This window comes from Diachasmimorpha longicaudata, chromosome 19, assembly GCF_034640455.1.
Source record: "Diachasmimorpha longicaudata isolate KC_UGA_2023 chromosome 19, iyDiaLong2, whole genome shotgun sequence".
Lineage (NCBI taxonomy): Eukaryota > Metazoa > Arthropoda > Insecta > Hymenoptera > Braconidae > Diachasmimorpha > Diachasmimorpha longicaudata.
This window is the reverse complement of record NC_087243.1, coordinates 1727490-1753415: the sequence shown is the minus strand read 5'-3', so window position 1 is coordinate 1753415 and position 25926 is coordinate 1727490. Positions and strand designations below refer to the sequence as shown.

General features: G+C 48.1%; 2 protein-coding genes across 2 annotated transcripts; both read left to right on the top strand.

Annotated features, from left to right (window-relative positions):
- On the top strand, positions 1 to 25881 carry LOC135171206 (uncharacterized). The gene is made up of 5 exons (XM_064137594.1): positions 1 to 112; positions 497 to 665; positions 1049 to 1619; positions 1868 to 2125; positions 25688 to 25881. Coding segments are annotated over exons 1-3 (438 nt in total). The 5' UTR covers positions 1 to 110; the 3' UTR covers positions 1316 to 1619; positions 1868 to 2125; positions 25688 to 25881.
- LOC135171216 (serine/arginine repetitive matrix protein 1-like) lies at positions 3893 to 6372 on the top strand. Its single transcript, XM_064137604.1, has 6 exons — positions 3893 to 3995; positions 4043 to 4232; positions 4548 to 4627; positions 4730 to 4743; positions 4847 to 6247; positions 6292 to 6372. Exons 1-6 carry the CDS (start codon positions 3893 to 3895, stop codon positions 6370 to 6372), a joined length of 1869 nt encoding a protein of 622 aa, XP_063993674.1.
- Positions 25882 to 25926: the final 45 nt, after the last annotated feature.

Genomic DNA, 25926 nt, shown 5'->3' with positions numbered 1-25926 from the left:
ATGCGTTTGAGTGTTTTTATAATTTATAATCGTGAAACATTGTGACATCTCCACCTATTAAATATACTACGAACAGACCAATTGATCATTTCAATGTTGGAGCTACCCTCATGTAAGTATATTTTAAAAAAATGGACATATTTCACAAATTTATTATGCATTCAAGCATCACAACCTATCATTGCCACGTGTTCGGAGAATAATTTCATTTTTTTGTGGGGGTTCGTGTGCTGGAATTATATTATTACTCGGTGTCGTATTTAAAGATTTATTAGCTAGATGTGGTTACATTGAAGAAATATATTAGACTATTTGCCGGGTAGTGTGTCAGTTTATATACTTTCGTTTATCGAAGGTTCGAGAATTGTCCTAACATTCGGTAAAGTACAAGGACAAGTGGCATTTGTCTTGAATTCCGGCTTTGGAATATTCGAGACGCTATGAAACCCAACTGACGAGACTACTTTATTGTGGCTCGCGCCCCATTTTTTCTTAGGAAAATCATCGGCTACGTCGACTGCATTGAAGGCCTGAGGGAGTTGCCAAAATCTCCATCTAAGTGGATTTACAAATGCATTCTAAACAACAATGATGGCAGAAGGGTTCGCATCCTTTGCTGGGGGGATGATGCTCTCAAATACAATGATGATATCAAGATGTATCAGGTACAGTCATTTCCATTCAAAAAGAAAAAAAAGTGAAATTATCAAAGAAAAAATTTAAATGTGGATTTTTTTTGTCATAAATAAACAATCTGAATGAATTTTTGTCCATTTTCGATGAGATAGCCTGTTGCTTTAAATTCTTAATTAGTTATAATAATGATTTCATGAAAAACCAAAATTGAGAGAAAAACAATAACTTTTTGGTTGCTGCTGAAAAAAATCAGGAAGATATTTTGTTTAAAAAATATCAACGAATAAATAACATAAATGCCCAGTTCAGTTTTCTGTTTTGAAAAAAAGTGAATATCTATATGAATATCTATGCGAATATCTGTATGAATATCTATGACAAAATATGAAAAATGTTAAATTTTACTTTTTAGGTACTAAGAATCACTGGAGGTATTATTAAAGCGGCCAATCCACAATATCGGCGATCAACGGACACTGTCAGCGACAAGGAATTTCAATTTGACGTGGGAGCACTTTCGACATCCTTGGCACATTCGACATTAAGAATGGAGCTGACAATGGAAGGTCAAAGGTCATTTCATACCAAAAAGTTGAGATGGAGAACGTTTGTACTGCTCGCGGGCCAGTCCAGATCACTGGATGGCTCAAATAGCCATTCAGAAGCATTACCACGGTAAGTGGTTCGAGTTATGGATGTGGAATGTTTTGTACAAGGGTTCATCGCATGACTATTCACGTGGTAACATACATCCCGAAAGAAGATTTGATCGAGGCAATCAAAATGAACATTAAAGGTCGAGTTGATCGTCTCGGGGATGGTTTTGTTCTGAATATACAAAGCATGGATGACATCACAGTCTTCACTGAGGATATAGCCCTCAATGCAGATGAGTTGGATGATGCTGTCGAAGCACTTCCTCTGATTCTCAAACGAGGGGCAGCTGAATCTGCATCTGAGAGGTGATGGACGTCGCGAATAAGGTACTTTTTTTTTTATTAATGGTTATGGTTATCCCAATTTAATTACTTTTAATTTTTCATTGTTCTCCCTTCAATGCAAGAGAATATTGCAATATATTCATCTAATGTTGGCTTAGTTTCAAGCAGAATTCAGTATAATATTTTCATTAGAATATTAATAAAAGAAATTTTCTGTGGAAATATAAATGAAAATGCATTGAATCATTCATTAAATAGTTATTAAGAACAGATAATCTTTTTTGTTTCAGAAACTGAAAGCTGAATAGCTTTAATTACGTGCTATTTGCTCTGGAAGTTCAATTGCACAATTGAAAATTTTTTCTATAACAAGTTTAATGCTGTTATTTTTTCTATACAAATACTCTTAAAACCAAAGAGATGACAAAATGTAAAAAATCAGAGCAGAAGAAACATTTACCGGTCATTTGTTGGAAACGTTGACAAGCTTGAGTTCTTTAAGAATCCGATTTTTTACTTTTACAGACTGGCAACTTCATAGCAGTAAGGTTCATACTCATTTAGCTTTAACAACCAAAACAGATGGAATTATAATGATCTATTCATTAACATTAGTATTTATTCAGAATTTATTTCAATATGTGGCCCTGTTTTTGAAGAAAAAGTATTACTTAACCATTTGTATTTTTTATATTGTAACGAGATTTTCTCGTTACGGGTTGAAATCCCCTTAAAGAGATATCTCAATGAATAATCATATGAGAAGAGACATCTAACAGTGGTTGAATAAACCCGAGATGAAAGAATAGAGAACCACGAACCAATGAAAGACATAGAGGCGTACGGTTGGGTGAAACCGTGCACTCGATAGTCTGGAGGACGTTAATAGACTTTCGCCGTAGTAGAGCTCGCCCAGCTGTGTTTAGGGGAAAATGGCCCGACGTACTGGGATTCCAGATGGGCGACTCTATAGGCTATGTCGGGGTAGCCTAGGGTAAAATGTAGTACCAGTGTTTAAAGTCTGGTCCCTCCGTGATCCCGTCGAGTTGATTGGTGGGATAGGGTAACGGAATGACCTATCGCCGCTGAGATATTCAGACTAGGAGGCAACCGCCCTAGGAGATCTCGAGGCAGTCGAGAACGGACGCTCGAAGTGAGAGGTTTGGAAAGACTTCTCCCGAGTATGATGTGGCACAATGGCTTGTAAAGGCCTCGGAAAGGGGGCGAGAGTCCCACGTCGTCAGGTGAAGAACCGCTGATGGCGAGCGAAGGGGAATGCCCTGCATTCCCCCCATAAGAAATAAGAGTTTCTCGGAACTCTAAGTGAAGACTTTGTTGTTTCCGGGGTTATCCGGCTCGGCGAAACAAATGTCGAGCATGTGGACCCGTGGGTCTGGAGTAGAAGTAATCCTCCTGTCGACCCGGCCATATGCCGATGTTCGAGTACCCGGAGACGGTGACTCGCGATGACTGAAGCGGTAACTGGTGGTTGAAAGTGTGGGTGATCAGGAGTAGGTAACAGTGTTCTGCTCTGGTTTAGATCAGCCTTTCGACGTCCCAGGCTCTGAGGAGTCCCGGCTGATTCGCAGTGAATTCTTGAATCCTCCAGGACTGAAAAGTCCTGGGGAAGAAGGCTGGAGGAGCTGAGAGGCTTCTCCAGGAAAAGAGGAATTTTCATTCCTAACGGACTGCCGCTGTAAAGTGTGTGACGCCGCCTGAAATACCGGCGGTTGTTAAGTAAAGAGAATACTCCAGGTGGACCTCGCCCACTCTACCGTATCACGCTGACGTTAGCTGGGCAATTCATTGTCCGGCCACAAAAGTCCTCTGGGTAGACGATATTTCCCCAGAGGCCGGTTTTCGTTGAACCTCCCGTGAAGGTTTGGCTGGCGCCCAATAAAAGAGCGATAGAGACGGCTCTAGAACGTTAGGAATTTTCGCTGGGCGAAAGCCCCAGCAAAATCTCCTTACAAAATGGCGCCCAACGTGGGGCCACGCCAATGGAGTAAATGAGTGCCCCAGAAATGGGTGAGTGAAAATTATCTGCAAAGATAATCTGAGGATTTTTTTTTCCTCCTCAAGAGTAGCCGAATTTCCGGGTTTTCCCGAAAAGGAAAATGGACATTCGGGACGAATTTTCGATCGTCAGGAATTTCCCTGAACCTCATGTTTTGTCTCCTCGTCACCCCGGGGAGGCAGGCACGGGGGGAAGGAAAAATTTTTCTTACGAAAGAAATTCGAAGTTATCGATTTCTCGCTTGGGAGGGGTTAATCTTGACACGCTGAGCGCTGTGCTTCCCGTCACCCAGGGAAGGATGGCCTCGGGTGCGGGAGGGGCCCCCTCAACCGTGATAAATCGAGAAGGAATGTGGAATTCCGAAATTCTGACCAATAGAATTTGGGGACCTCGAAATGAGAGTTATTTTGGGAACAAAATAACATCAATTTGTCATTGGGGAGAGAAGTTTTCACCGCGATCTCGGGTGTTTTTCTCCTCTTCGCCACAAACGCCATCTTTTCGGATGCCCTGAAGCATGCTCTGTCAAAACGTCCCTTGAGCGAAATCTCGCTAGCGGCAACGATTGGGCTGTTATGGGCCTCCGAAGAGAAAGGATTCGAAAGGATCCAGGCACGAACGGTTGAACAAAATTCTCGGTAGAGATGTTCAAAATGGATTTTCCGCAGAGGAATAATCGGGAGAACCGAGAGACACCGCAGAAATTCTGAAAAAGAATTTTTCGTACCTCGGAGAAGGAATATTTTTGAAAAAGGAAATATTTCAAAGGATTTTTTTTGGTCGGAGAAGATCCTTTCCGTTGTTCTGGGAGGTATTCCCCGCAAAATAAGGCGGAGAGGGGCCCTCGGACACGCGGTGTATCCTTTTTCGAGCGGAAAAGCCGAAAGAATAAGTGGAAAGGGGTAAGAATTGTGAAAAACAATTCAAAAACCCCGAAAAACACTCTTCACCAGGTCGGTAATGAAAGTTACTTCGAAAGAAGGCAATTTACCGGCTGAAGAGATAAAAAGGAACGGACTTACCGACCGGGGAGGTCGGGAGTCCTAAATCGGTCCGCGAGAGGCGCCACGTCCTGGGTATCTCGCGAAAGAATTGGAATACCTTGATTGATCGTCAATCATAAGGATTTCAAAAGGACCGCCTAAATATGCAAATTTAGGTCAAGGATCACTAGGGGGACACGGACGATTAATTTAATCGACACCCGCCTTTAATCCCCCCACTCTGACACCTGTCGAATCCCCGAGATTAGCCACGAGGAGGATTGACACCCGTACGGGTGAACAATGAACAGCCCCCGGAGATAACCCGACATTTACTTGCAGGTCGGGAATCTTCGGATCAGGCGAGTAGGGAGTTGAGTGCAATTCTCGCACTCCACAACGACGTCGGGCTGAATTTTATTCAACCCGACACACTGGACCTCGGCGTGGAGCCGATGGAGGTGGAGGAGGGATCAGTGGTACACACCGGGATCCCAACCTCTCCACCAAAGGAGGTTCCTCGGGTGAAAGACCCCGAGACCGCCACAAAAGCTCGGGTGGAAGACCCCGAGGCGGAAAAAACCACGGGAAAGGCCAAACAGAAGGCTTTGGCGAGGAGTCTCGCGGCAGTTCTGTCGGAGAACCCCGAGTTGATGGCTGCTGTCCTCAAACAGTTGCCAAAAGTCAACCCGGGGCCCTCCACGTCAGGTGTGTCGCGTCCCCCTCTCCAAAGCAGGGCCAAGAAGGAGGGTGCAATACCCCTCAACCCCTTCGTGAGGGCTCGCGGGCGAGATACCCCCGTGAAACCTCCTCCGAAGAGGATGATACCCACCCCCCCTGGACCGTGCCCCAAGGACGAGGCGACAAAAGCCACAACTAAGAAGTCCCGTCCAGAGGCAAAGGAGGGAAAGAAGGGTTTCAGGGTGAAAACCCCTGGCCAAAATGTTCCCAGTGTTGCGGCAAAGCCAGTGAGACTGGATTTGTCGCAACATGGGGGTGAAGGACCTACAGGGGCGGTTGGGGTGAAAATCCCCAAACGTAAAGCCCCTGGAGGCGAGAGGATGGAGCAACCCTCCCCTCTCGTCGACGACACCCCCCAGGAGACAAAAGGGAGCGGTGAGGTCCCTCGACTTCCTGCTCCAGCACGGCTGTGCTGGAACTGCAGGAGGGAAGGGCACAGGGACAGAGAGTGTCCTGAGCCCTACAGGCCTCACTGTCGAAAGTGTGGACGGCCTTGCCCGGGACCGTATTGCCATCGGTGCAACGCCGAACACGAGGCCCTGGGCAAATGGTGTCCCCAGATCGGGCAGTTCGTGCCTCGCCCAATCCTGGACACCCTTCGCCAACAGTCCAGGCACGAAATGCGGGCTGAGAGACAGGCCAGAAGGTATGAGGAGGAGAGACCCTCCCCATACGGAAAGAGGGGTGAAAGACCCCCAATGAGGCCGAAGATGCCACCCCGTCCGACAGGTGGTCAGCCATACGTGGCCACGGGCGAAAGGCTCGTGGTACAGAGGCAGGAAAGGGATGAAAGAAACCCTTTTCACGGCAGAGGCAAACCAACCCCTCAGCCCCAGGACAGAGTAGAGAGGTACTCTGAGGGGAGGGAGTGGAGGAAAAGGCCCACCAAAGTCCGGAGGAAGGAGGAAGGGACAAGCTCCGAGCAGCCGGTCTCTTGGTGAGAAAAGGGGAGCCCTTGGGTGAAAACCCCAAGGACGACGAGGTCGAGGCCGAGGAGACGGCTATGGGAGAGGCCAAATTATGGGCCGAAATGGAGGAAGAGGATTCCACCTGAAATCCTCTTCCAAGCCATTAGATTTTTTTTTTTTGAGGGGAAAAATTTTTTTTGGATGCCTTGTGTTCCCCGAATTTTTTTTTGATCCATGCTGAAATGGGAAATCAAGTCTGAAAGATGACTGTAAGTATCTCATAGAAAAAAGATATTGAAGGTTGAAAATGAGTGAAAAACCCATAGAAAACCATAAAATATCAAAGAACCGTCCGAAAGGACGCGAATTAAAGAGGGCAGCACCGCAAAAACGTGAAAAGAGCCCGAAAAATCGCTAGTTGAGAGAAATAAAACTCACTAGAGGATTCAGGCAATCGATTGAAGAAATTATCGACAGAAAAGAAAATACCTAGACCCTCTAGCGCTAGCCGCCAACCTAAAATAGGGGGCGCTGCACACTAGATGTGGTCGAAAAGAGCAGGGATGGCCCCCACTCTTAGGAAGGGGGTATAAAACAGCTGCAGAGCTAACAAACGGCCTGTTCGAGCAGCGGTTGAGGTGTGCAGAACACCTCTCCAAGCTTAGTCAGCTGAAAAATGCCGACTAAAAAAGAGCTGAACAAGCAAATAGACGATGAGGAGGAGGACGAAGAGACCTCCGAACAAAAGATTCACGCCCAGAACTCGGGGGAAGATTCCGACAGAGGGGCGAAGAAAAAGAAAAACAAGAGCACAACAAAAAGTGCTAGAAAAGAGGATTTGGAACTGAAAAAAGTTCCTACATCCCAAGAAGCAGAGGGGGGAGGAAACCCCTCTGAACAGGAAGAGGGTACGAGATCGATCAGCCCGGCAATGACGGATTGGACTCTCCCCTTACCCACGAAAGGGGTGATATCCGGGGAAGACGAATTTTTCACGCCCAAGAACACGCCAGAAGCAGAGATGGAGAATCTCACGACGCGACTAGCGACGCTAAAAGCCTTCGCCGAGGAGGCAAAGCGGCTAGAGGATCAGCTCCTGACATCAGGACTGATCGGCGCTGCTGCCGCTCCCCGTGGACCAGTGGGGAGACCAAAAGGCAGCAAGAACGCTAGCAGAAATGCTAGCGGAGCGACGACACCAACGGGAGGAATTCCGGGTGTCAAAGTCACTGGTGCGACGCCAACACCAGAAGAAATCCTCGCTCAGTTGCAAAAACTGAGCAGAGGGATTAGAGGACAACTGGGGCCTGTGAAGGCGCCCACAAGAAAAACCCAGGAACCCGTACACGTGGTCACAGGGGAACCTCTCACGAACGCTTCAGTGCGAAGAGAACTGGGGAATGACTTCGTGAGAGAAGATAGATACAGCGCACGCAGAGAGCGTCGCAGGCGAAGCTCCGAATCGAGCACCGCAGAAAGCGATTTCAACGACCGCAGAGGTCGTAATGATCGCTACGAGGGCTCTGGCAAAGCCCTAGATTACTTGACGAGGTGGGGAATCTCGTTCTCAGGGCAGCCAGAGGAAGATGTCGAACATTTTATCTCGGCAATAGAGGATGCGAGAGAGGCAATTCGCATCAAAGATAGTGATCTGATAAAGATCCTAAAAGGAGTCCTCAAAGGGATTGCTCTCACGTGGTATCGCCACACGGAGATCTACTCCTGGGAACAAGCATGTGATGCCTTCCGACAGCACTTTGGTGCTTTGGACTTCCAAAAGGCATTGCACAGAGAAATCTCTGATCGCCGACAAGGCGAAAGAGAAAAAGTAAGCGTATTCGTAGCAAATATGAACGGCTTATTTGGACGTACACGGCCGCGTTGGCCACAGGACCAGCAGCTGACCTACCTGTACAACAATATGTTGCCAAAATACAGGATGGGGTATACGCTCGGTCCGGCGTCAAGAATGAAAGATTTGGAGAGGCATGCCTTACGCCAAGAGGAACTGCTCCTCGCAGAGCGAACATGGCTGCCTCCTCCAAAGCCTGAAAATGCACTGTGCCCGAGTTTCGCGTACAAAGACCCGAACTTGGCGCAAAGAGAGTCGAGCTACGGCTACAGGGACTCGAGGCATCAGAGGGGCTATCAAAAGCCTTCTCTAAGAGCAATAGAAGCAGAAGAGCCCATAGAGACTGTAGAAGTCATCTATGATGAGCTCGAGCTGCAAGGAACTAAAGCAGCACACGCCCTGCAAGGCCGTGATGCTCCTTCAGGGAGGGGTGGACGTGCTGGCTTCACCAGGCACTTGCTGGTTTGTCGTAATTGCGACAGAGTCGGCCACACCTACAGGTTCTGCACCGCTGAAAGAACCGTCTTTTGCTACGGATGCGGTGCTAAGGGAGTGCACAGGGCTGACTGCCCTAAATGCAGTCCAAAAAACGGGAAACCGGCAGCGTAAGCAACGCAAGCTCGCCTGCGCCGCCGCTAATCTCGGGTCTGACAGTGCACACGACAGTGGACGAGGTGAAAGAATCCTCCGAAACTGAAAGGAACGTGATTTCAGGGCAAAATCAAAGCCCTGAGAACATGAAGATAATCTCTGAAGGGGTGAAAACTCCCGAGACAGAAGAAGAAGGGGAATCACGCCAAGAACAACGGGCTGAAATACTCTCGTTGGAAACGCTGACCAACCCCATTGCTCTGACATCGCCTGAGATGCGCTCGAACCTCGAGTCCTTAAAACAGGCGATGAAAGAAGGGAAAACGTTTGCTTTCCACGTGGATATAGAAATTCACGGGGAAAAGATTCGCGGTCTAGTCGACTCTGGAGCATCTCGTACTTTCGCTGGAGAAGCGGGAATCGAGCTTCTCTGTGGACTAGGCGTAAGCGCAAAAAGAATACCACCTAGACGAGTTTTAGTGGCGAATAGCCAGCTAGAAGTGGTAAGAGAAGCCTCCACAATACCCATCGTATTAGGAGGAAGGACAATTCCAGTTGAAACACTCTGGATGTCGTCTCTATCCGAGGATTTTATACTCGGATTAGACTTTTTGAAAGAGGCACGGATGGTCATCGATTTCTTTGGCCAATCCTGGTTCTTCAGAGACAAACCGAGTGAAACGTTCTCGTTTGTCACGGTAGACAGAGCCTGCCACATCACAGTGTGTAATGGCCTGCGAATGCCTGGAGAAGAACAAAATAGCCGTCTCCAACGACTCTTGGATGAAAAAATTCCAAGACACGAAGGAAGTCCGCCGATTTCCAAATTAGCTCCACATCAAATTGATGTCGAAGGACATGAACCCATCCGACAACGGGTGCGAATCGTGTCTGAACACATCAAATTGACCATGTGGAAAGAAGTTGATGAAATGCTGAAAGATGGCATCAGCAAACCATCCCAGAGTGACTGGAATAGTCCCGTGGTCATGGTAAAGAAAGCCAACGGAAAGTATCGATTTTGCATCGACTTCCGCAGGGTCAATGAGGTTACGAAAAAGGATGCATATCCGGTCGCAAATATGACCGGTATCCTTGACGAACTGAGGCAAGCCAATTACATCACGACACTCGATTTGAGTGCCGCGTATTGGCAAATACAGCTGGCAGAAGGTTCGAAAGCGATCACTGCCTTTACAGTACCAGGAAGAGGGTTCTTTCAATTCGAACGCATGCCGTACGGATTGACAAACGCACCCGCGACCTTTCAAAGGGCTCTAGACAAATTAATAAGTCCAGAAATGTACCCACACGTGTTCGTGTATTTGGATGACATAATCGTGGTCTCCAAAACCTTCGAGGAACACCTCATGTGGTTGGGAAAAGTTCTCGATAAATTGAGAGACAATGGTCTCACAATAAATCGAGAAAAGAGCGTGTTCTGCCGGCCCGAGGTGAAATACCTCGGCTTCGTAGTGAACAGCCAAGGACTGCAAGTGGACCCGGAGAAAACCTCAGCAGTCATGGAATTTCCCGTTCCAAAGAACTTGAAACAGGTTCGTCGATTCCTGGGAATGGCTTCCTGGTATAGACGCTTTATACCGGAGTTTGCCACCGTCGCCCAACCGCTGACGCGTCTGACAAAGAAGCAACAGCCTTGGGTATGGAATGAAGAACAGCAAGAGGCCTTCGAAGCGCTGAAAAAGCACTTGACGTCGGCTCCAACCCTTGCTTGTCCTGATTTCTCACTGCCGTTTACCCTGCAAACGGATGCGAGCAGTGTAGGACTTGGTGCTGTACTTACCCAAGTGCAAAATGGACAAGAGCGAGTCATAGCTTATGCTAGCCGCTCGTTAGAAGCCGCTGAAACAAGATACACAGTAACTGAGCAGGAATGCTTAGCTGTGGTGTGGGCTATCAAGAAGTTTAGGTGTTACTTGGAAGGATATCCTTTCACAGTAATCACCGATCACAGTGCCCTAAGGTGGCTACACAATCTGAAAGACCCGGCCGGAAGGTTGGGGAGATGGAACCTCCGGTTGCTTGAGTACGATTACAAAATCGTGCACCGGAAGGGAGCCCTTCATCAGGTGCCTGACGCTCTGTCACGTGCACCAGAGGGAGCTACAGAGATACTGACGATGGCCGCGGATACCGAAGACAAATGGTATTTGCGCCGCTGTCGAGAAGTAGAAAGAGTGCCAGAGAAATATCCCACGTGGAAAATCTCTGAAGGACTATTGTACCACCTCAGGCCGAAAACGATTGCTTCGGTGGGCAATGATGATTTAGATGCCTGGAAATTAGTTCTTCCACGCGAAATGCGACGTGGCGCTATAAGAGAGTGTCACGATTTGCCACAGGCAGGACATCAAGGTGTCGATAAGACCTGTCAGCGCCTGTCCAATCAATATTATTGGCCGGCGAAGTTTGAAGACGTGGTGGCGTACGTGAGTACGTGTCACGAGTGTCAGCGCTGCAAAGTGCAACAACAGGCACCCATAGGACAAATGGGACCTCGCGCAATCGAGAAACCATGGTCTAGAATATCGGCAGATATAATGGGACCATTTACGCGTAGTAAAGCAGGTCACCAATATATTATGGTTATCCAAGACTTCTTCACGAAGTGGATAGAGGTGCGGCCATTGCGAAGAGCAACTGGCGCGACGATTCGGAAGGCCTTGGAGGAGACCATCATCTATCGATGGGGAGCTCCGAGAGAATTGCTGACCGACAATGGAACCGAGTTCGTAAATAAGGACTTGAGAGACCTCGCGGCTTCAACAAATATGAAGCACCGCACGACTCCGCCGTATCATCCGCAAGCGAACCCCACTGAAAGGGTGAATCGCTCGCTGAAGGCCATGATACGAGCGCATGTGGAAACAGACCACCGTGATTGGGACTGTCATTTGGATACATTTAGATTTGCATACAATACAGCCCAACACAGTTCTCTGAAGGCAACACCAGCTTTCGTAAATCTCGGGCGCGAGCCAGAGCCAGCGAATTCGCTGAGACGAAAGTTGGAAGGGGACGTGGAGGTTGAAGAAACTCCCAAGGAAGCCCGGGTCGAGCGTATGAAACGCCATGACACCCTGCGACTGGCTTTTAAGCACGCATTGGCGGAAGCTAATGATCGACAGGCGCAAAACTACAATTTGCGCAGAAGGAAGGGTGAATTCAAGGTCGGCGAGCTAGTCTTAGTTCGCACCCACGAGCTGTCGAACGCTGCAAAGCATCGATCAGCCTCCCGGAACAAACCGTTCAGCGGACCATTCGTGGTGGCCAAGAAACACTCCAGGAACTTCTATCAAGTTTCTGATATGACGGGTCGTAATGCCAAAGACACCGCTATAGTGGACATGAAACCCTATAGAGAGGCCTTGGAAGACCCTTCGGCTGAAGAGTCGAATGAGGAGTAAGAACTCCTGGGAGACTTTTGGCTCAGAACCGGCTAGGTTTCGGGTCGAAACCTCTCTTAAGGAGGGAGGTGTGTAACGAGATTTTCTCGTTACGGGTTGAAATCCCCTTAAAGAGATATCTCAATGAATAATCATATGAGAAGAGACATCTAACACTGGTTGAATAAACCCGAGATGAAAGAATAGAGAACCACGAACCAATGAAAGACATAGAGGCGTACGGTTGGGTGAAACCGTGCACTCGATAGTCTGGAGGACGTTAATAGACTATCGCCGTAGTAGAGCTCGCCCAGCTGTGTTTAGGGGAAAATGGCCCGACGTACTGGGATTCCAGATGGGCGACTCTATAGGCTATGTCGGGGTAGCCTAGGGTAAAATGTAGTACCAGTGTTTAAAGTCTGGTCCCTCCGTGATCCCGTCGAGTTGATTGGTGGGATAGGGTAACGGAATGACCTATCGCCGCTGAGATATTCAGACTAGGAGGCAACCGCCCTAGGAGATCTCGAGGCAGTCGAGAACGGACGCTCGAAGTGAGAGGTTCGGAAAGACTTCTCCCGAGTATGATGTGGCACAATGGCTTGTAAAGGCCTCGGAAAGGGGGCGAGAGTCCCACGTCGTCAGGTGAAGAACCGCTGATGGCGAGCGAAGGGGAATGCCCTGCATTCCCCCCATAAGAAATAAGAGTTTCTCGGAACTCTAAGTGACGACTTTGTTGTTTCCGGGGTTATCCGGCTCGGCGAAACAAATGTCGAGCATGTGGACCCGTGGGTCTGGAGTAGAAGTAATCCTCCTGTCGACCCGGCCATATGCCGATGTTCGAGTACCCGGAGACGGTGACTCGCGATGACTGAAGCGGTAACTGGTGGTTGAAAGTGTGGGTGATCAGGAGTAGGTAACAGTGTTCTGCTCTGGTTTAGATCAGCCTTTCGACGTCCCAGGCTCTGAGGAGTCCCGGCTGATGCGCAGTGAATTCTTGAATCCTCCAGGACTGAAAAGTCCTGGGGAAGAAGGCTGGAGGAGCTGAGAGGCTTCTCCAGGAAAAGAGGAATTTTCATTCCTAACGGACTGCCGCTGTAAAGTGTGTGACGCCGCCTGAAATACCGGCGGTTGTTAAGTAAAGAGAATACTCCAGGTGGACCTCGCCCACTCTACCGTATCACGCTGACGTTAGCTGGGCAATTCATTGTCCGGCCACAAAAGTCCTCTGGGTAGACGATATTTCCCCAGAGGCCGGTTTTCGTTGAACCTCCCGTGAAGGTTTGGCTGGCGCCCAATAAAAGAGCGATAGAGACGGCTCTAGAACGTTTGGAATTTTCGCTGGGCGAAAGCCCCAGCAAAATCTCCTTACAATATATAACAGAGAAAACTCAAGACTAATTAATTTTATTATTAAAATAGATAAAGCTCATCGGAATCACATATAAGTGATAAGGGATGTATTCGTGTTAATGTTCGTTCATAATTCATAACATATGTTGTGTAACAGACATATGATATGATTTGATCTCCGTCTCTCTCGCTCCCGCGGCGTCTTACCGAGCGTCTCTCTCTCGCAAGCGTTAGTTTATGCTACCGTATCTTGTGCATCCCTTGGGTTTATTTTTCGTTATGTGAAGTGGAATTTTTTTTTTGATATATATTTAGGGAATCATGTAAAGTAAATAGCGAATTGATTCCGAGGTTTTGGGAATAATCGGGGGGTTATTAAACATTATCCAGGATTGTTACCCCTTGTCAAAAATAAAGAGAATTCAAGGGGAATGTCAAGAACAATAGTATTTGGGAAGTTTGTATAAAATTTGTATGGAATTGGGAGGGCGGGAATTTTGAAAAATATAGCTAACATAATTATTATGAAGTGACTTTTTTTTACTTTCTCCTCTTACATCCCGTACTTTAGGGGCCAATACCTCTACTTCCACCTGAAACTCACCGCTCTCTCCACAACCTAGCATACTGAGCGACCCGAGGACCGTTACCTTTCCCCAAAATCTAATTGGCTCTCTTTTGTTTATTATTATTTCGTATAGATATTTTAGTTACATTTTTTTTACTTTAGGGTATTTTGGGATTTGTTTTGTGAGATTCAACAAGGACTCCGGTTTGATGCTTCCGGTCCAAAATGTATCCGGCGCCCACGGATTTAGATTTTTGAGTTTAATTAGATGAAGGGGAAGTAGGACGAAGGTAATGGGCATTTTCGACCCGCATAGAAAATGACATGTTACAAATGGCGCCCAACGTGGGGCTCCCAAAAGAGTATTGGCGCGAAAATTTAAATTTAATTTTAAAATTGTATTATATTTTGAGTTAAGATAGAATCTATGTGATTTGTCAAGATATAGGGATATTGAATTAAGTCTGTTCAGCGAATATTTCCTTTGATTTTCTTCGCCCCGATTTTCGATTTAAGATGTTAAATTCTTCCGTTTGCTATCACGCGAGGATGTCATCCCGTTGGAATTTTGAGGGTATTATTATTCTGCCGCTATTGTCCTGTGGACAACGGTAGTCAGTTCGGCCATGTGAGAGAGAGAACAATAGAAGGATTAACGCGATACCAATAATGATGTTATCGGCTAGAAGTAATCCGAGACAAATGAAATTCCAATCGAGTTACCTCGGGTTTCTCCTTAGTGACAACTAAGCAGTCAATGTTGAATTCTGTAGCTACGATTGCTTGTTGCTAGGCGCGACTCACATGACGTCACACGTGGTTTTCTCCCACCCTGACTATTACTCCCACTCTAGCGGACAGGGTATTTACCAGTCCCCCACTCGAATCGCGGGACAGTGCATTTTTCGACTCTGTAACAAGCAGTTCAGTTTTCGACTCTGTGACTAATAAATTTTCTTTTGACTCTGGTAACAAACAGTTACTCTTTTGATTATGCTGATTAATAATCCGTATTAGCGGTATGTTTTCAAAAAAAAATTTGCCGTGTATTATCAAAATGTTCTTAATTCGCCAATCGGGTTTGTTGACTAAAGGAGAACCGTGTGAACTTCCATTCTCCAGATAAGAACTATAATTTATGTTATTTTATTTTTGCGATCTTTGATCGGTTAAGTGAATTTTCCGGTTTTCAGACCGGCTATTGTACTTTTCCGATTTTTGAATCGGTCAACTAACCTCTCCGACTTTTAATCGGCCAACTAATCCATCCGATTTCCAATCGGTCAGGCTACCTCTCCGATCTACGGTCGGACAACATTAATTTAATTCAACTTTTCCGATTTACTCGGTTATTCCATTTTTCCGATTTCGGTCGGTTATTTCCTTTTCCCGGTTTTTGAGTAATCTACCCCTTCGATTTACAATTGGTTTAGAGTATTATGGAGGAACACGCGTCCGATGACCCAGCACCTCCTCATGACGAGGATATGACTCCTTTGGGATTTAAACCCCCATTGGCTTCCAACACCCTCCCAGGTGTTGAGGCTTCCACCTCTGGGTTTTCCAGAGCTGGTGTCTCCGGAGCACGAGCTTCAGGAGTGGTGACAGGTGATCAATCCGTCCAAACCGACACCCTTGTTCCCCCCAAGAGAAAGTACACCAAGAGGGTTACGGTGTCCACCGCGAAACCAAAGGTCAAGGTTACACGATGTGGTTCTTCCCGGAGCAGGACTCAGTCCAGTAGTGAGGACGACGCGAATTCCGGTTGCTCGGTTTCCAGTCGAGGCTCCAACCAACTGGTAGCTCCGAAACACCCGACAACGAATATTCCGGGAGAGCTTCCAGATGATGAGGCCCTCACTCAGGCTTATGACTGTGTCCGTTTGGGTAACTTTCCCCCTGAAGAGGGTGCCCATCCAGCAATACACTCGGGAGCCTACCCAAGATTCCCGTTCCATCCACCATGGTGCCCAGGCCAATTCCCAGAGCCCCAAGGCCCCTGTCACTCACCTGTTCCACTCAGGTACCCAGAGTGGTCTCAACAACGTACTCCCTTTCCGGAGGAACATTACCAATCACAGGGACCATACGCACGTGGACCTGGGTCTACAGCCCCAATCCGCAGGGGACAAAATTCCCCGCAGGAGAACCAAATTCCTGTATCGCGGGGTGAAGGCGTCTACTCAACGCGACGTGACATTCCCGTTGAACAGGGCTTCCGCCTCTCCGAAGAAGACGGTGGCACAAACCGCAGAGGACGGCAAACCTTGAACGCAGCCGCCGTGTTAAACTCCATGAAGAAATGGGGTGCAAGTTTTTCCGGTCTTCCACAAGAAGATGTGGAGCTTTTCCCGTCCAGGGTTGAGGAAGGTCGTCTGTTCCTTCCTATCTCAGACGAGCTCCTGATAAGGGGAATCCCGTTTCTCCTTTCGGCGTCCGCCTTAACCTGGTATAGGGGTCATCTCGCAGAGTTTCGCACATGGGATTAAGTCCGCGAAACTTTCCGTACTACATTTAGGGACCTTGACTATCAGAGGGCTATCCACGAAGACTTAGGCCTCCGTACTCAGCCGGAGCACGAGTCGGTCAACAATTATTTCGCGTGTATCCGAAGATACTATACCCGTATAGTCCCCTCGGCGAGTGAATTGGAGGATCAAGTGGTGCAAACCCACCGAAAACTACTCCCCAATCTGCAGGTCGGAGTTACCCTCCGAGACCACATGACGATGGACGCATTAGAGAAGGCTGCCAAACGCCTTGAAAAGATTTACGAGAAGGCCGCTGACAGGCGACCCCCTCCGAAACCAGAGCATTCGATTTGCTCTAGTCTGGCTTATCGGCCCTCATGCCCAACACGTCCGTTTACATGTCCCTTCGCACGCAGACCAGGGGTATCTTTCCAACAGTCCTCCGCTAGATCAGTATCCTTTGACGGTGAAGATCCAGAGGATTTTGACGAAGAATCCCCAAGGCCTTACGAGGAAGAATATTTTGTCGCTGATGCCGTTCGAGAATCCGAGTCACTTCCTCCTCGGGTTCGAAAGAAAAACCCAACCAAACCCTTAGCTTGGCAATCCACCCATCCGGCTCGACCACGCTCTCACGAAAGACGTCCTCGTAGTCTGGCTCCTCCCGAGAGGAGGCAATCCGGTTTGCCTACTAGTCATTCTTCCGACTCACGAGAGGCTCGGTCAGTGGGTAACTCCGATGAGGTTCGTCTACTGCAACAATCCAGTAGGACTAAGGTAACATGCTGGAATTGTAGTGGTATCGGTCATCGCCACAGAGAATGTCCGGAACCGAGAAGGATTTTCTGTTACGGTTGCCGTAAATCTGGCGTCGCCCTCCAGACCTGTCCATTCTGCAACATTGGTTCGCCGGGAAACGAGCGCAGAGGCGCGTACAACCGGCTCCCGCTCCTCAACATTCGGATACTCCTAAGCCGGCTTCTCATTCGTGTGCCGATCACAGGCTCTCCTCACAGGAAGGGTTGAGTGAGCAGCCAGCCCTTGTACCTGGACTTCCACCTGTAGATCTGTCCCAGGTAAACTCCGATCCACTTTCCTTAGGGAAGCCGGAACCTATGCCTCCGAACGATGTCTACGGACGCTCTACTTCGGACAGCGCTCCGCTAGCATTTCGTATGGATATTACTATCAATGGCCTTCGATTTCGAGCACTAGTAGATTCAGGTGCTACTCGATCATTCGCCGGCATGGCTGGTATCCTTCTGTTCGTAAAGGTTAAAATCCCGTTATTAAATATTCCGGAGAAGAAGGTTATTACGGTCTTGTAATAACCTTCCAATGCGTAGTAAATCTTGAGGGACGTGACATCCCCCTTAATGCTTTTATAATGCCTTCGTTATCCGAGGATTTCATCATTGGAATGGATTTCCTGGTGTCAGCAAAAATCGTAATTGATTTCTTTGACCAAACGCGGTATTACCGGGATGATCAGAGTGAACGATTCCAATTTACGCCGGCAGAGCAGGTCCCACGACTCACCATGTGTTGTGGCTTAAACCTCATGAAGAAATCCCAGGAACAACAACTTCGGGAATTATTAGATAAGGCCCTTTCAAAGACGGATAACAAATTGGGAGTAACAACTCTCACATTGTGTCACATCAACGTGAACGGGCATTCACCGATCCGACAACGGTCTTACCATACGACTCCCGCCATACGGGAAATTATGTGAAAAGAGGTTCAGGAAATATTAGGAAATGAAATTATCGTCCCCTCGCTAAGCGATTGGTGCAACCCAATCGTGATGGTTAAAAAACCTAACGGGAAGTACTGTTTTTGTATCGACTTTCGGAAAGTGAACGCAATCACTAAGAAAGACGCTTATCCTATTCCTAACATGACCGGTATCCTGGATGAATTACGCCAGGCCCACTATATCACCACCCTGGACCTCAGTTAAGCCTACTTCCAGATTCCTCCGGCCCCCGATTCACGAGCAATTACCGCGTTCGTGTTCCCTGGCCGCGGCTCCTATCATTTCCTCCGTATGCCATACGGCTTAACCAATCCACCTGCAACATTCCAGCGTCTTCTGGATCGATTGATAGACCAAGATATGTACCCGAAAGTCTTCGTGTACCTCGATGATATCATCATCGTATCCGAGTCATTCGAGGAACATCTCGAATTACTAGGTAAAGTTCTAGATCGAATTAAGACCGCTGATCTTACCGTTAATCATGAAAAGAGCGAATTCTGTTGTTCCCAGGTAAAATACTTGGGTTTCATTGTCAACAGCTCTGGATTGCAGGTAGATCCAGATAAAATCGCCCCTGTATTAGAATATCCACAACCTAGGAATCTAAAACAGCTAAGGCGCTTCCTCGGTATGGCTTCATGGTACCGCAAGTTAATCCCTCAGTTCGCTACCTTAGCGGAACCATTGACTAGGCTGACTAGTAAAAAACAGCCTTGGAAATGGACAGAGGCCGAGGTTCATGCCTTTTCTGCCTTGAAGGTGCATCTAACGTCGTCCCCGACGTTACCCTGTCCTAACTTCACGTTACCGTTTTCCCTCCAGACTGACGCCAGTACTGTTGAACTCGGTGCCGTTCTTACCCAAGTGATCGAAGGGGAAGAAAGGGTTATCCCCTACGCTAGTAGAGCGCTCACATCCGCGGAAACGGAATACACCGTTACAGAACTAGAATGTCTCGCGGTCGTTTGGTCTATTGCCAAATTCCGATGTTACTTGGAAGGCTATTCCTTCACGTTAATTACGGACCATAGCAGCTTACGATGGTTACACAACTTACGTAACCCTACCGGTAGGCTTGCTCGTTGGGCCCTTGGCTTCCTCGAGTATGACTTCAACATGGTCCACCGGAAAGGCGTGCTGCACCACGTCCCCGATGCGTTATCCCGGGCGCCGGAAGGCGAGAGCGCGGACTGCGAAACTATCGAGGTTGCCATGATTTCCACCGATAAGTGGTATGCCCGAAAATTCCGCAACGTGAGGCGGGCTCCAGACTTCTATCCTGATTGGAAGATTGAGGATGGCCGATTGTATACACATCGGCCTTCCGACTTTGTCACGCTAGAAATGGTAGATCTCCTTGCGTGGAAGTTGGTTCTTCCTCGCCAGCTACGATCGCAGGCTATCTCTGAATGTCATGAGCTTCCCCAATCGGGTCACTTAGGTATTGATAAGACCTATCACCGCCTCTACGTCTCCTATTATTGGCCGAACACGGTTCGAGATGTGGTCGCCTTTGTCAGCCATTGCGATACGTGTCAACGTTGCAAGGTCGAGAGTGCCTTGCCACGAGGTCACATGAGTCGACGTGTTATCCAGGGCCTCTGGACCACTGTAGCCGCTGACATCGTCGGTTCTATTACTCCGAGTAAAACCGGCTCTTCCTACGTACTCGTGTTACAAGATTTGTTCACGAAGTGGGTAGAGATTATTCCGCTCCGGCGATCCAACGGGAAGGCTATCCGCGAGCAGGTTGAGAAAGTTAGCATCTCCCGCTGCCCAACCCTCCTGTGTTGTTCACTGACAACGGAACCGAATTTGTCAACCGAAAAATTCAAGCCCTAGCGACCTACACGGGATTAAAACACGAAACTTCCCCACCATACCACCCCCAAGCTAATCCCGTAGAAAGGGTTAATCGCGTCCTAAAGACGATGTTACGAGCCTTCATGGATGGAGACCATCGAATTTGGGACACGCATCTCCATGAATTCTGTTTTGCCTTCAATACAGCGGAACATGGTTCACTACAAATCACGCCGGCCTTCGCCAACTTCGGCCGGCATCCCTTGGCGGCTGTATCTCTCCGACGTCAACTCGAAGGAAAGGTCGAGATAATCCCAGGTGAACCCCAAGAGTGGGTAACTCGGATGAAGAGGCTGGAGTTCCTCCCTAAAACCGTCATCCACGCTTTTAGAAAATCATCCGATTGGCAGGCACATTATTATAATCTCCGTCGACGTGACGTAGAGTTGAAAGAAGGTGACCTCGTCCTGCGACGCTCTCACCCCTTGTCCAATGCAGCTAAACGCTTCTCAGCTACATTGGTTCCTCCCTACGAAGGACCCTATATTATCCAGAAGAAAGTCTCACGAGTTCGCTACCGACTCGCGGACTTCAATGGTCTCAGTAAGGGTGAATCATCCATTCAGGATTTAAAACCCTAGCGAACAACTGAAACTCGTTAAATTCAGAGTAGAGGTTTCCTCCACGAATTACTTGTGATGCGCTATATAACATAGGCTCGAGTGAAAACCTGATCAGCACTGGATATCCCCCGATTAAAGTTAATCCTATCCACCATAGAGTGGCTCATTTATCGGATAAGCTCTACGTGTCCGTTTTACTTATAGAATCCACCACCGAGTCCACAAGAGACTCCGACGGAAGGGTTAAACACAACAGAGAACCCAGGAAGCTCCCCGACCACCACAGGGATAGGGACACCTCCAGCTACGATAAGCCAGTTCCCACCAGAGTCAGGGGAAAATTTGGGCTTGTCCCAAGCCGAAAAGACGCTTATGGCAGCCCTCTGGCCAGAGGGAGTATCTCCGGAACTAACGGATTTCCAGTTTCCGGACTTGGAGCGAGATCTGCAAACCATCTCTTCACCAAGGAGCTCCACCTACTCAGAGGTTGAGCCCCTCTCGCTGCCCGCAACTGCGGCCCTCCACTCAGAAGTGGCTTCCATTGAAGTACCCCAGGACCAGGTTTCATCGGCCAACAACGTACAACCCAAGGTTGTGCTGAAGAAGATGTCGATAACTCAGCAAGCCCCACGAATTGAGGATTACTGGGAGCCGCTAAATCCGTGGTTACTGGAGTTGTGGGACTTGGAGAAGAAGAAAAAAGGGTTCATGTTGGCCCTGCAACAATGCAGCTTGCAGCCCCTCAAGTATATACCCAAACTACGGTATATAGTCCCTCCACTCCCAACACCAGTCGGAGTTCCGGAGGACGATCCTCCAACACGGAGCGATCAACATTCCCCAACGGAGAAGGTCCACACCCCTCCTTTACCCCAAATACCAGGGCTACGCGAAGACTCGGACAGATCCTCATCCTCCTCAACCTCATCATCCTCTTGACCCTCTTCCGACTCCTCCAGTTCGGAACCTGCCTGCTCGGCAACACATAACCACCCCGATCCGGAAGAGGATAAACATCTGGCTGGCCCTACTGCCGACGACCTGATGGGAGTCTTGGAACCTCACCATGAGGCACCTCAGACACCAACCCTCGACGTCCTCCAGATAGACTGGCAGGAGGACGAACAAACCTCCCTGTCAGGGGTGAGCGTGAGGATAGAGACGGATGCTCCTCGTTACACCCAGCCAGATCTGGGAGAGGCTACTCCTCCGAGGCTACCACACGATGGACCCGGGGATACACAAGTCTGGACTTCCCCCGCCCTAAGGGCCTCCGGCAGGAGAAGGGGATGGTCCTAGCACCTCCACCTCCGGGTTACTTCCACCCACGATTCCAGGGATGATAGGCACGGGTCAGAATCCGACCACCTCCCGGGTATCCCACCCCGAGACCACCCACGATAAGCACTCCACCTCTAGGTCGGCCAGGAAGCCATCCCCGGCAACGTCGACGGCAAACCACAGCCAAGGAGATCGCACCAACGGCCCTAAGAGGAAGAGGATTTGGTGTTTCGACTATCGTCGACATGCCCATCGACCAGCTGAGTGCCCCAACCCTACAGGGGCATTCCCCTGCGGAAAGTGTACATTCAGGGTCACAAAGGATCGACCATGCCCGGCTCACCAGACCGAGCTCACTAGAGCAAGGGCCAGTCGGTCCATCCGGAAAACACCCGGACACCCAGAGTTGCGGAACGCCGCGTACCCCGGGACGACCTCCAGGGAGTCTCCACAATCGACTCGGCGTCCCATGGCCACCACCAGAGAAGTCGATCGCTCGGTCCAACGGCGCCTGGACCGATCACCATCCCCCAGAAGGGTCCACCTGGATCCGTACCACTCGGTCAATCTAGGGGCTACACGTTATGCCCCTTATTGGGACCAAACTCCTATAGGAGACAGGTACGAAGGGCACCCACCAGATTCCCCAACCAGCAGGATAACACACACCGTCCAGGGACACTACTGGAATCCTCCCAGGGACTATCCGCAGATGTACCCCTACTACGGAGGTTTATCTAGCGAGGTTAGGAGGGACTTCCCAGCAAACCCTCCCTGAGCCAGCACCGCTCCTTCCACCTCCAGTGGCATCACCCTCCCAGTGGAGACGGTCGCCGCCATCACTGACCTATTAGTGGGCAGGTTGCCACTGGCTAGAGATCACTCGGAAGACCAGCCAAAGGCATCCAAAGCCTGGGGATCCCGATACCCTCCGCGCTAACCTGCGACGGCCCTAACTTCGAACAGGCGAAACACCAGGTACGGAATAACGGAAAACACATTCCGCTAAGATAGTTCTTTCGTTCTCTTTTTTTTGTTTTTGTCTGTTTGGTCCGACAGTTTTCCCTTTATTGGGGCGTACGCTCAAGAGTAGCGTGGAGGCTGGAACTCCAACCTTAATTTTTTTTTTTTGTTCCATTTCCTTTTGCAAAGAGCGAAGGAAAGCTAGTTTTTATTTGGATTATTTACACTCGCAGAAAGTGCGTTGGGCCAAGAAGCCCTAATAGTATTAATTTTCTTTCTTTCTTCTATATTTTTTTTTTTGACAAGTAGTCTAAAAACGAAAAGACTGAGTCACCACCAAATAGCCGCCAAGGCCCACTGATGTTTTCTTTTTTTTGTTTGTTCTATCAATAAAATATCATTTAAAAAAAGTTATTGCTGACGTCCATCCACCTAGAGCCGATTGATAACCCCACGTCGTAGGTACAACTCAAGGTCTTGCCAGGCGAAGCATCCAAGGCCAACCAACGTGGAGGACTGCTCCACACCAGACCCAATAACCCAGAGACCTACCCGGATAAGGATCGTCAAAGGAGGGGAGTGTAACAGACATATGGGGATGTCTGTTATGAACACCCAAAGACGGGAGGAAGACCACGAAAGCCCGAGACGATAAAAAAAGAGGAAAGCATGAATGCGAGAGAATAAAGAGAGAGAATAAGTTTATTAATGGAATAAATTTTCCACCATGGTGTGGCTAGACCTGATTCTGTATACTTTTCCACCCGGCGGTGGCTAAACCCGACAAATAGTCATTAGCATACCTTCCCCTCCACCCTCAAGTGGCTAATTATGGAGTGGCTCGTCCTTTACTGATCCCAGTATAAGTTTTGTGGGCCCACCCACATTATCGTAATTCTTCACGATAATGTGGGTGGGCCCACCCACATTATCGTGATTCACCCTTTGTTAATCTTACGGGCATTTGAATAAGTCCGGCTGAAATATCGGCGCTCCAATACGCGGATCTTTAGGGGGATCAATTGGTTAAGTTTTTGGTTTCTTTGATGGAAGGTCGCTCGAAGCAGGTACAGCCCCTGTCTTCTACGAATTGCCAGGCTGTTTGGGATTTATGTAATTAGTTTCGGTTTTCGAGTACATTTATTATATATTTACCCCCCCCCTAGATCTCGGAGAATCTACCCGCAGGAAGCGCCAGAACCCTAGAATTATCCGTGAGCAATCACCTAATGAGAACCCGGTCGGTAAAGGGGAGAGCTAGGACCAAGGTTAGACTAATTAGGCTAGAGAGGGTGACACTACCCGGTGCCCCTCGGAAAATTTCGGGAGGATCTCGGGAAATAGGGCGGAGCCTCTCGGTTCTTCCCTATCCCATCACAACGACGTGATCGATCAGTCGCGATCTGTGAATCGAAGAGATAAGTCATTAATCAGTAAAGTATAGTTTTTGGTCAAGTGAAAATGAAAGGGAAAGTCAGGCGTAGTCGCTTGGATTGCATGGTAAGTCAATTTGCTTAAATTATTCGCTCTGGGTTCAACTCAAAGCGTCTTTTCTCCACTTCCGGGTGGTTAATGATAAAAGATAGTGATGATTTTGCCAATTTTGGGCAAATTTACCCGTTAATGAATGACGGGTGTTCTCCAGGTTGTACCTGGTCAAAAATCCCTTCACCGGGCCATTTTATGTGTTTTTAGGGATGTTTCTTTTTTTTTGTGTGTATCCGGACAGTAATGAAGAGATAAAAGAAAGGGTAGAATAGTGGTTATTGTGCTGCGTACTAGCATGATGAGCCGAGCGGGGCGGGGATTGCATCATCCACCCGTTCGATATCCCGATTGAAATTCCGCCGGAATTTCTAATGATTCCAGGTCGACTAATAATGACCCGAAATCTCTCACATTTTGTGAGATTATTCGGGGAATTTTTCCACTAAAATGGACTCTTGGATTTCGGAAATCCACTCAGCCGTTCCTGAGATATGTTAATTACCGGTTTGCCGGTTAATTCCCTCCTCGGTGTAATACCTTGGGCGGGTACATTGTCTACCGCATGAAGTGCGTTCGCATTTCCGGCAGGATTACGGTGATCCTGTAACGGTTTCAAATGATTAGAATGCACCGAAATTTTATGAGATGGATCCCCGAAAGTGTCGCGATTTAACGAGCTATAAATTTTGATTTTTGCTTCTGCGGATTAGGCGTTTTCGCGAATCTTCGGAAGCGTAATTTCCGGCCTTCAAAGAATCTCCCCCATGCGTGGTGGGTTTGACATCCGTCTCTCTCGCTCCCGCGGCGTCTTACCGAGCGTCTCTCTCTCCTTTCTCTCGCACGCGTTAGTTTATGCTACAGTATCTTGTGCATCCCTTGGGTATATTTTTCGTTATGTGAAATGGAATTTTTTTTGGGTATATATTTAGGAAATCATGTAAAGTAAATAGGGAACTCATTCCGAGGTTTTGAGAATAATCGGGGAGTCATTAAACATTATCCAGGATTGTTATCCCTGGTCAAAATTAAAGAGAAGTCAAGGGGAATGTCAAGTAAAAGTAGTATTTGGGAAGTTTGTATAAAATTTGTATGGAAGTGGAAGGGCGGGAATTTTTAAAAATATAGCTAACATAATTATTATGAAGTGGATTTTTTTTACTTTTTCCTCTTACATCCCGCATTGTCGGGGCCAATACCTCTAGTTCCAGCTGAAACTCAGCCCTCTCTCCACAACCTAGCATACTGAGCGACCCGAGGACCGTCACCTTTCCCCAAAATCTAATTGGCTCTCTTTTGTTTAAGTAATGGCACATCGACATTACGAATGGAGCTGACAATGAAAGGTCGAAGGTCATCTCATACCAAAAAATTGGGATAGAGAACGTTTGTACTGCTCGCGGGCCAGTCCAGATCACTGGATGGCTCAAAGAGCCATTCAGAAGCATTACCACGGTAAGTGATTCGAGTTATGGATGTGGAATGTTTTGTACAAGGGTTCATCGCATGACTATTCACGTGGTAACATACATCTCGAGAGAAGA

What these genes read in the sequence shown, in the direction of transcription:
- LOC135171216 (XM_064137604.1), top strand. Translation starts at nt 3,893, where the DNA reads ATGGCCTCGGGTGCGGGAGGGGCCCCCTCAACCGTGATAAATCGAGAA. An exon ending in TTGGGGACCTCGAAATGAGA is followed by an intron (nt 3,996 to 4,042) that starts GTTATTTTGGGA and finishes TGGGGAGAGAAG; the next exon opens with TTTTCACCGCGATCTCGGGT. An exon ending in GGACAAGCTCCGAGCAGCCG is followed by an intron (nt 6,248 to 6,291) that starts GTCTCTTGGTGA and finishes GAAAACCCCAAG; the next exon opens with GACGACGAGGTCGAGGCCGA.
- LOC135171206 (XM_064137594.1), top strand. An exon ending in ATGATATCAAGATGTATCAG is followed by an intron (nt 666 to 1,048) that starts GTACAGTCATTT and finishes TTTACTTTTTAG; the next exon opens with GTACTAAGAATCACTGGAGG.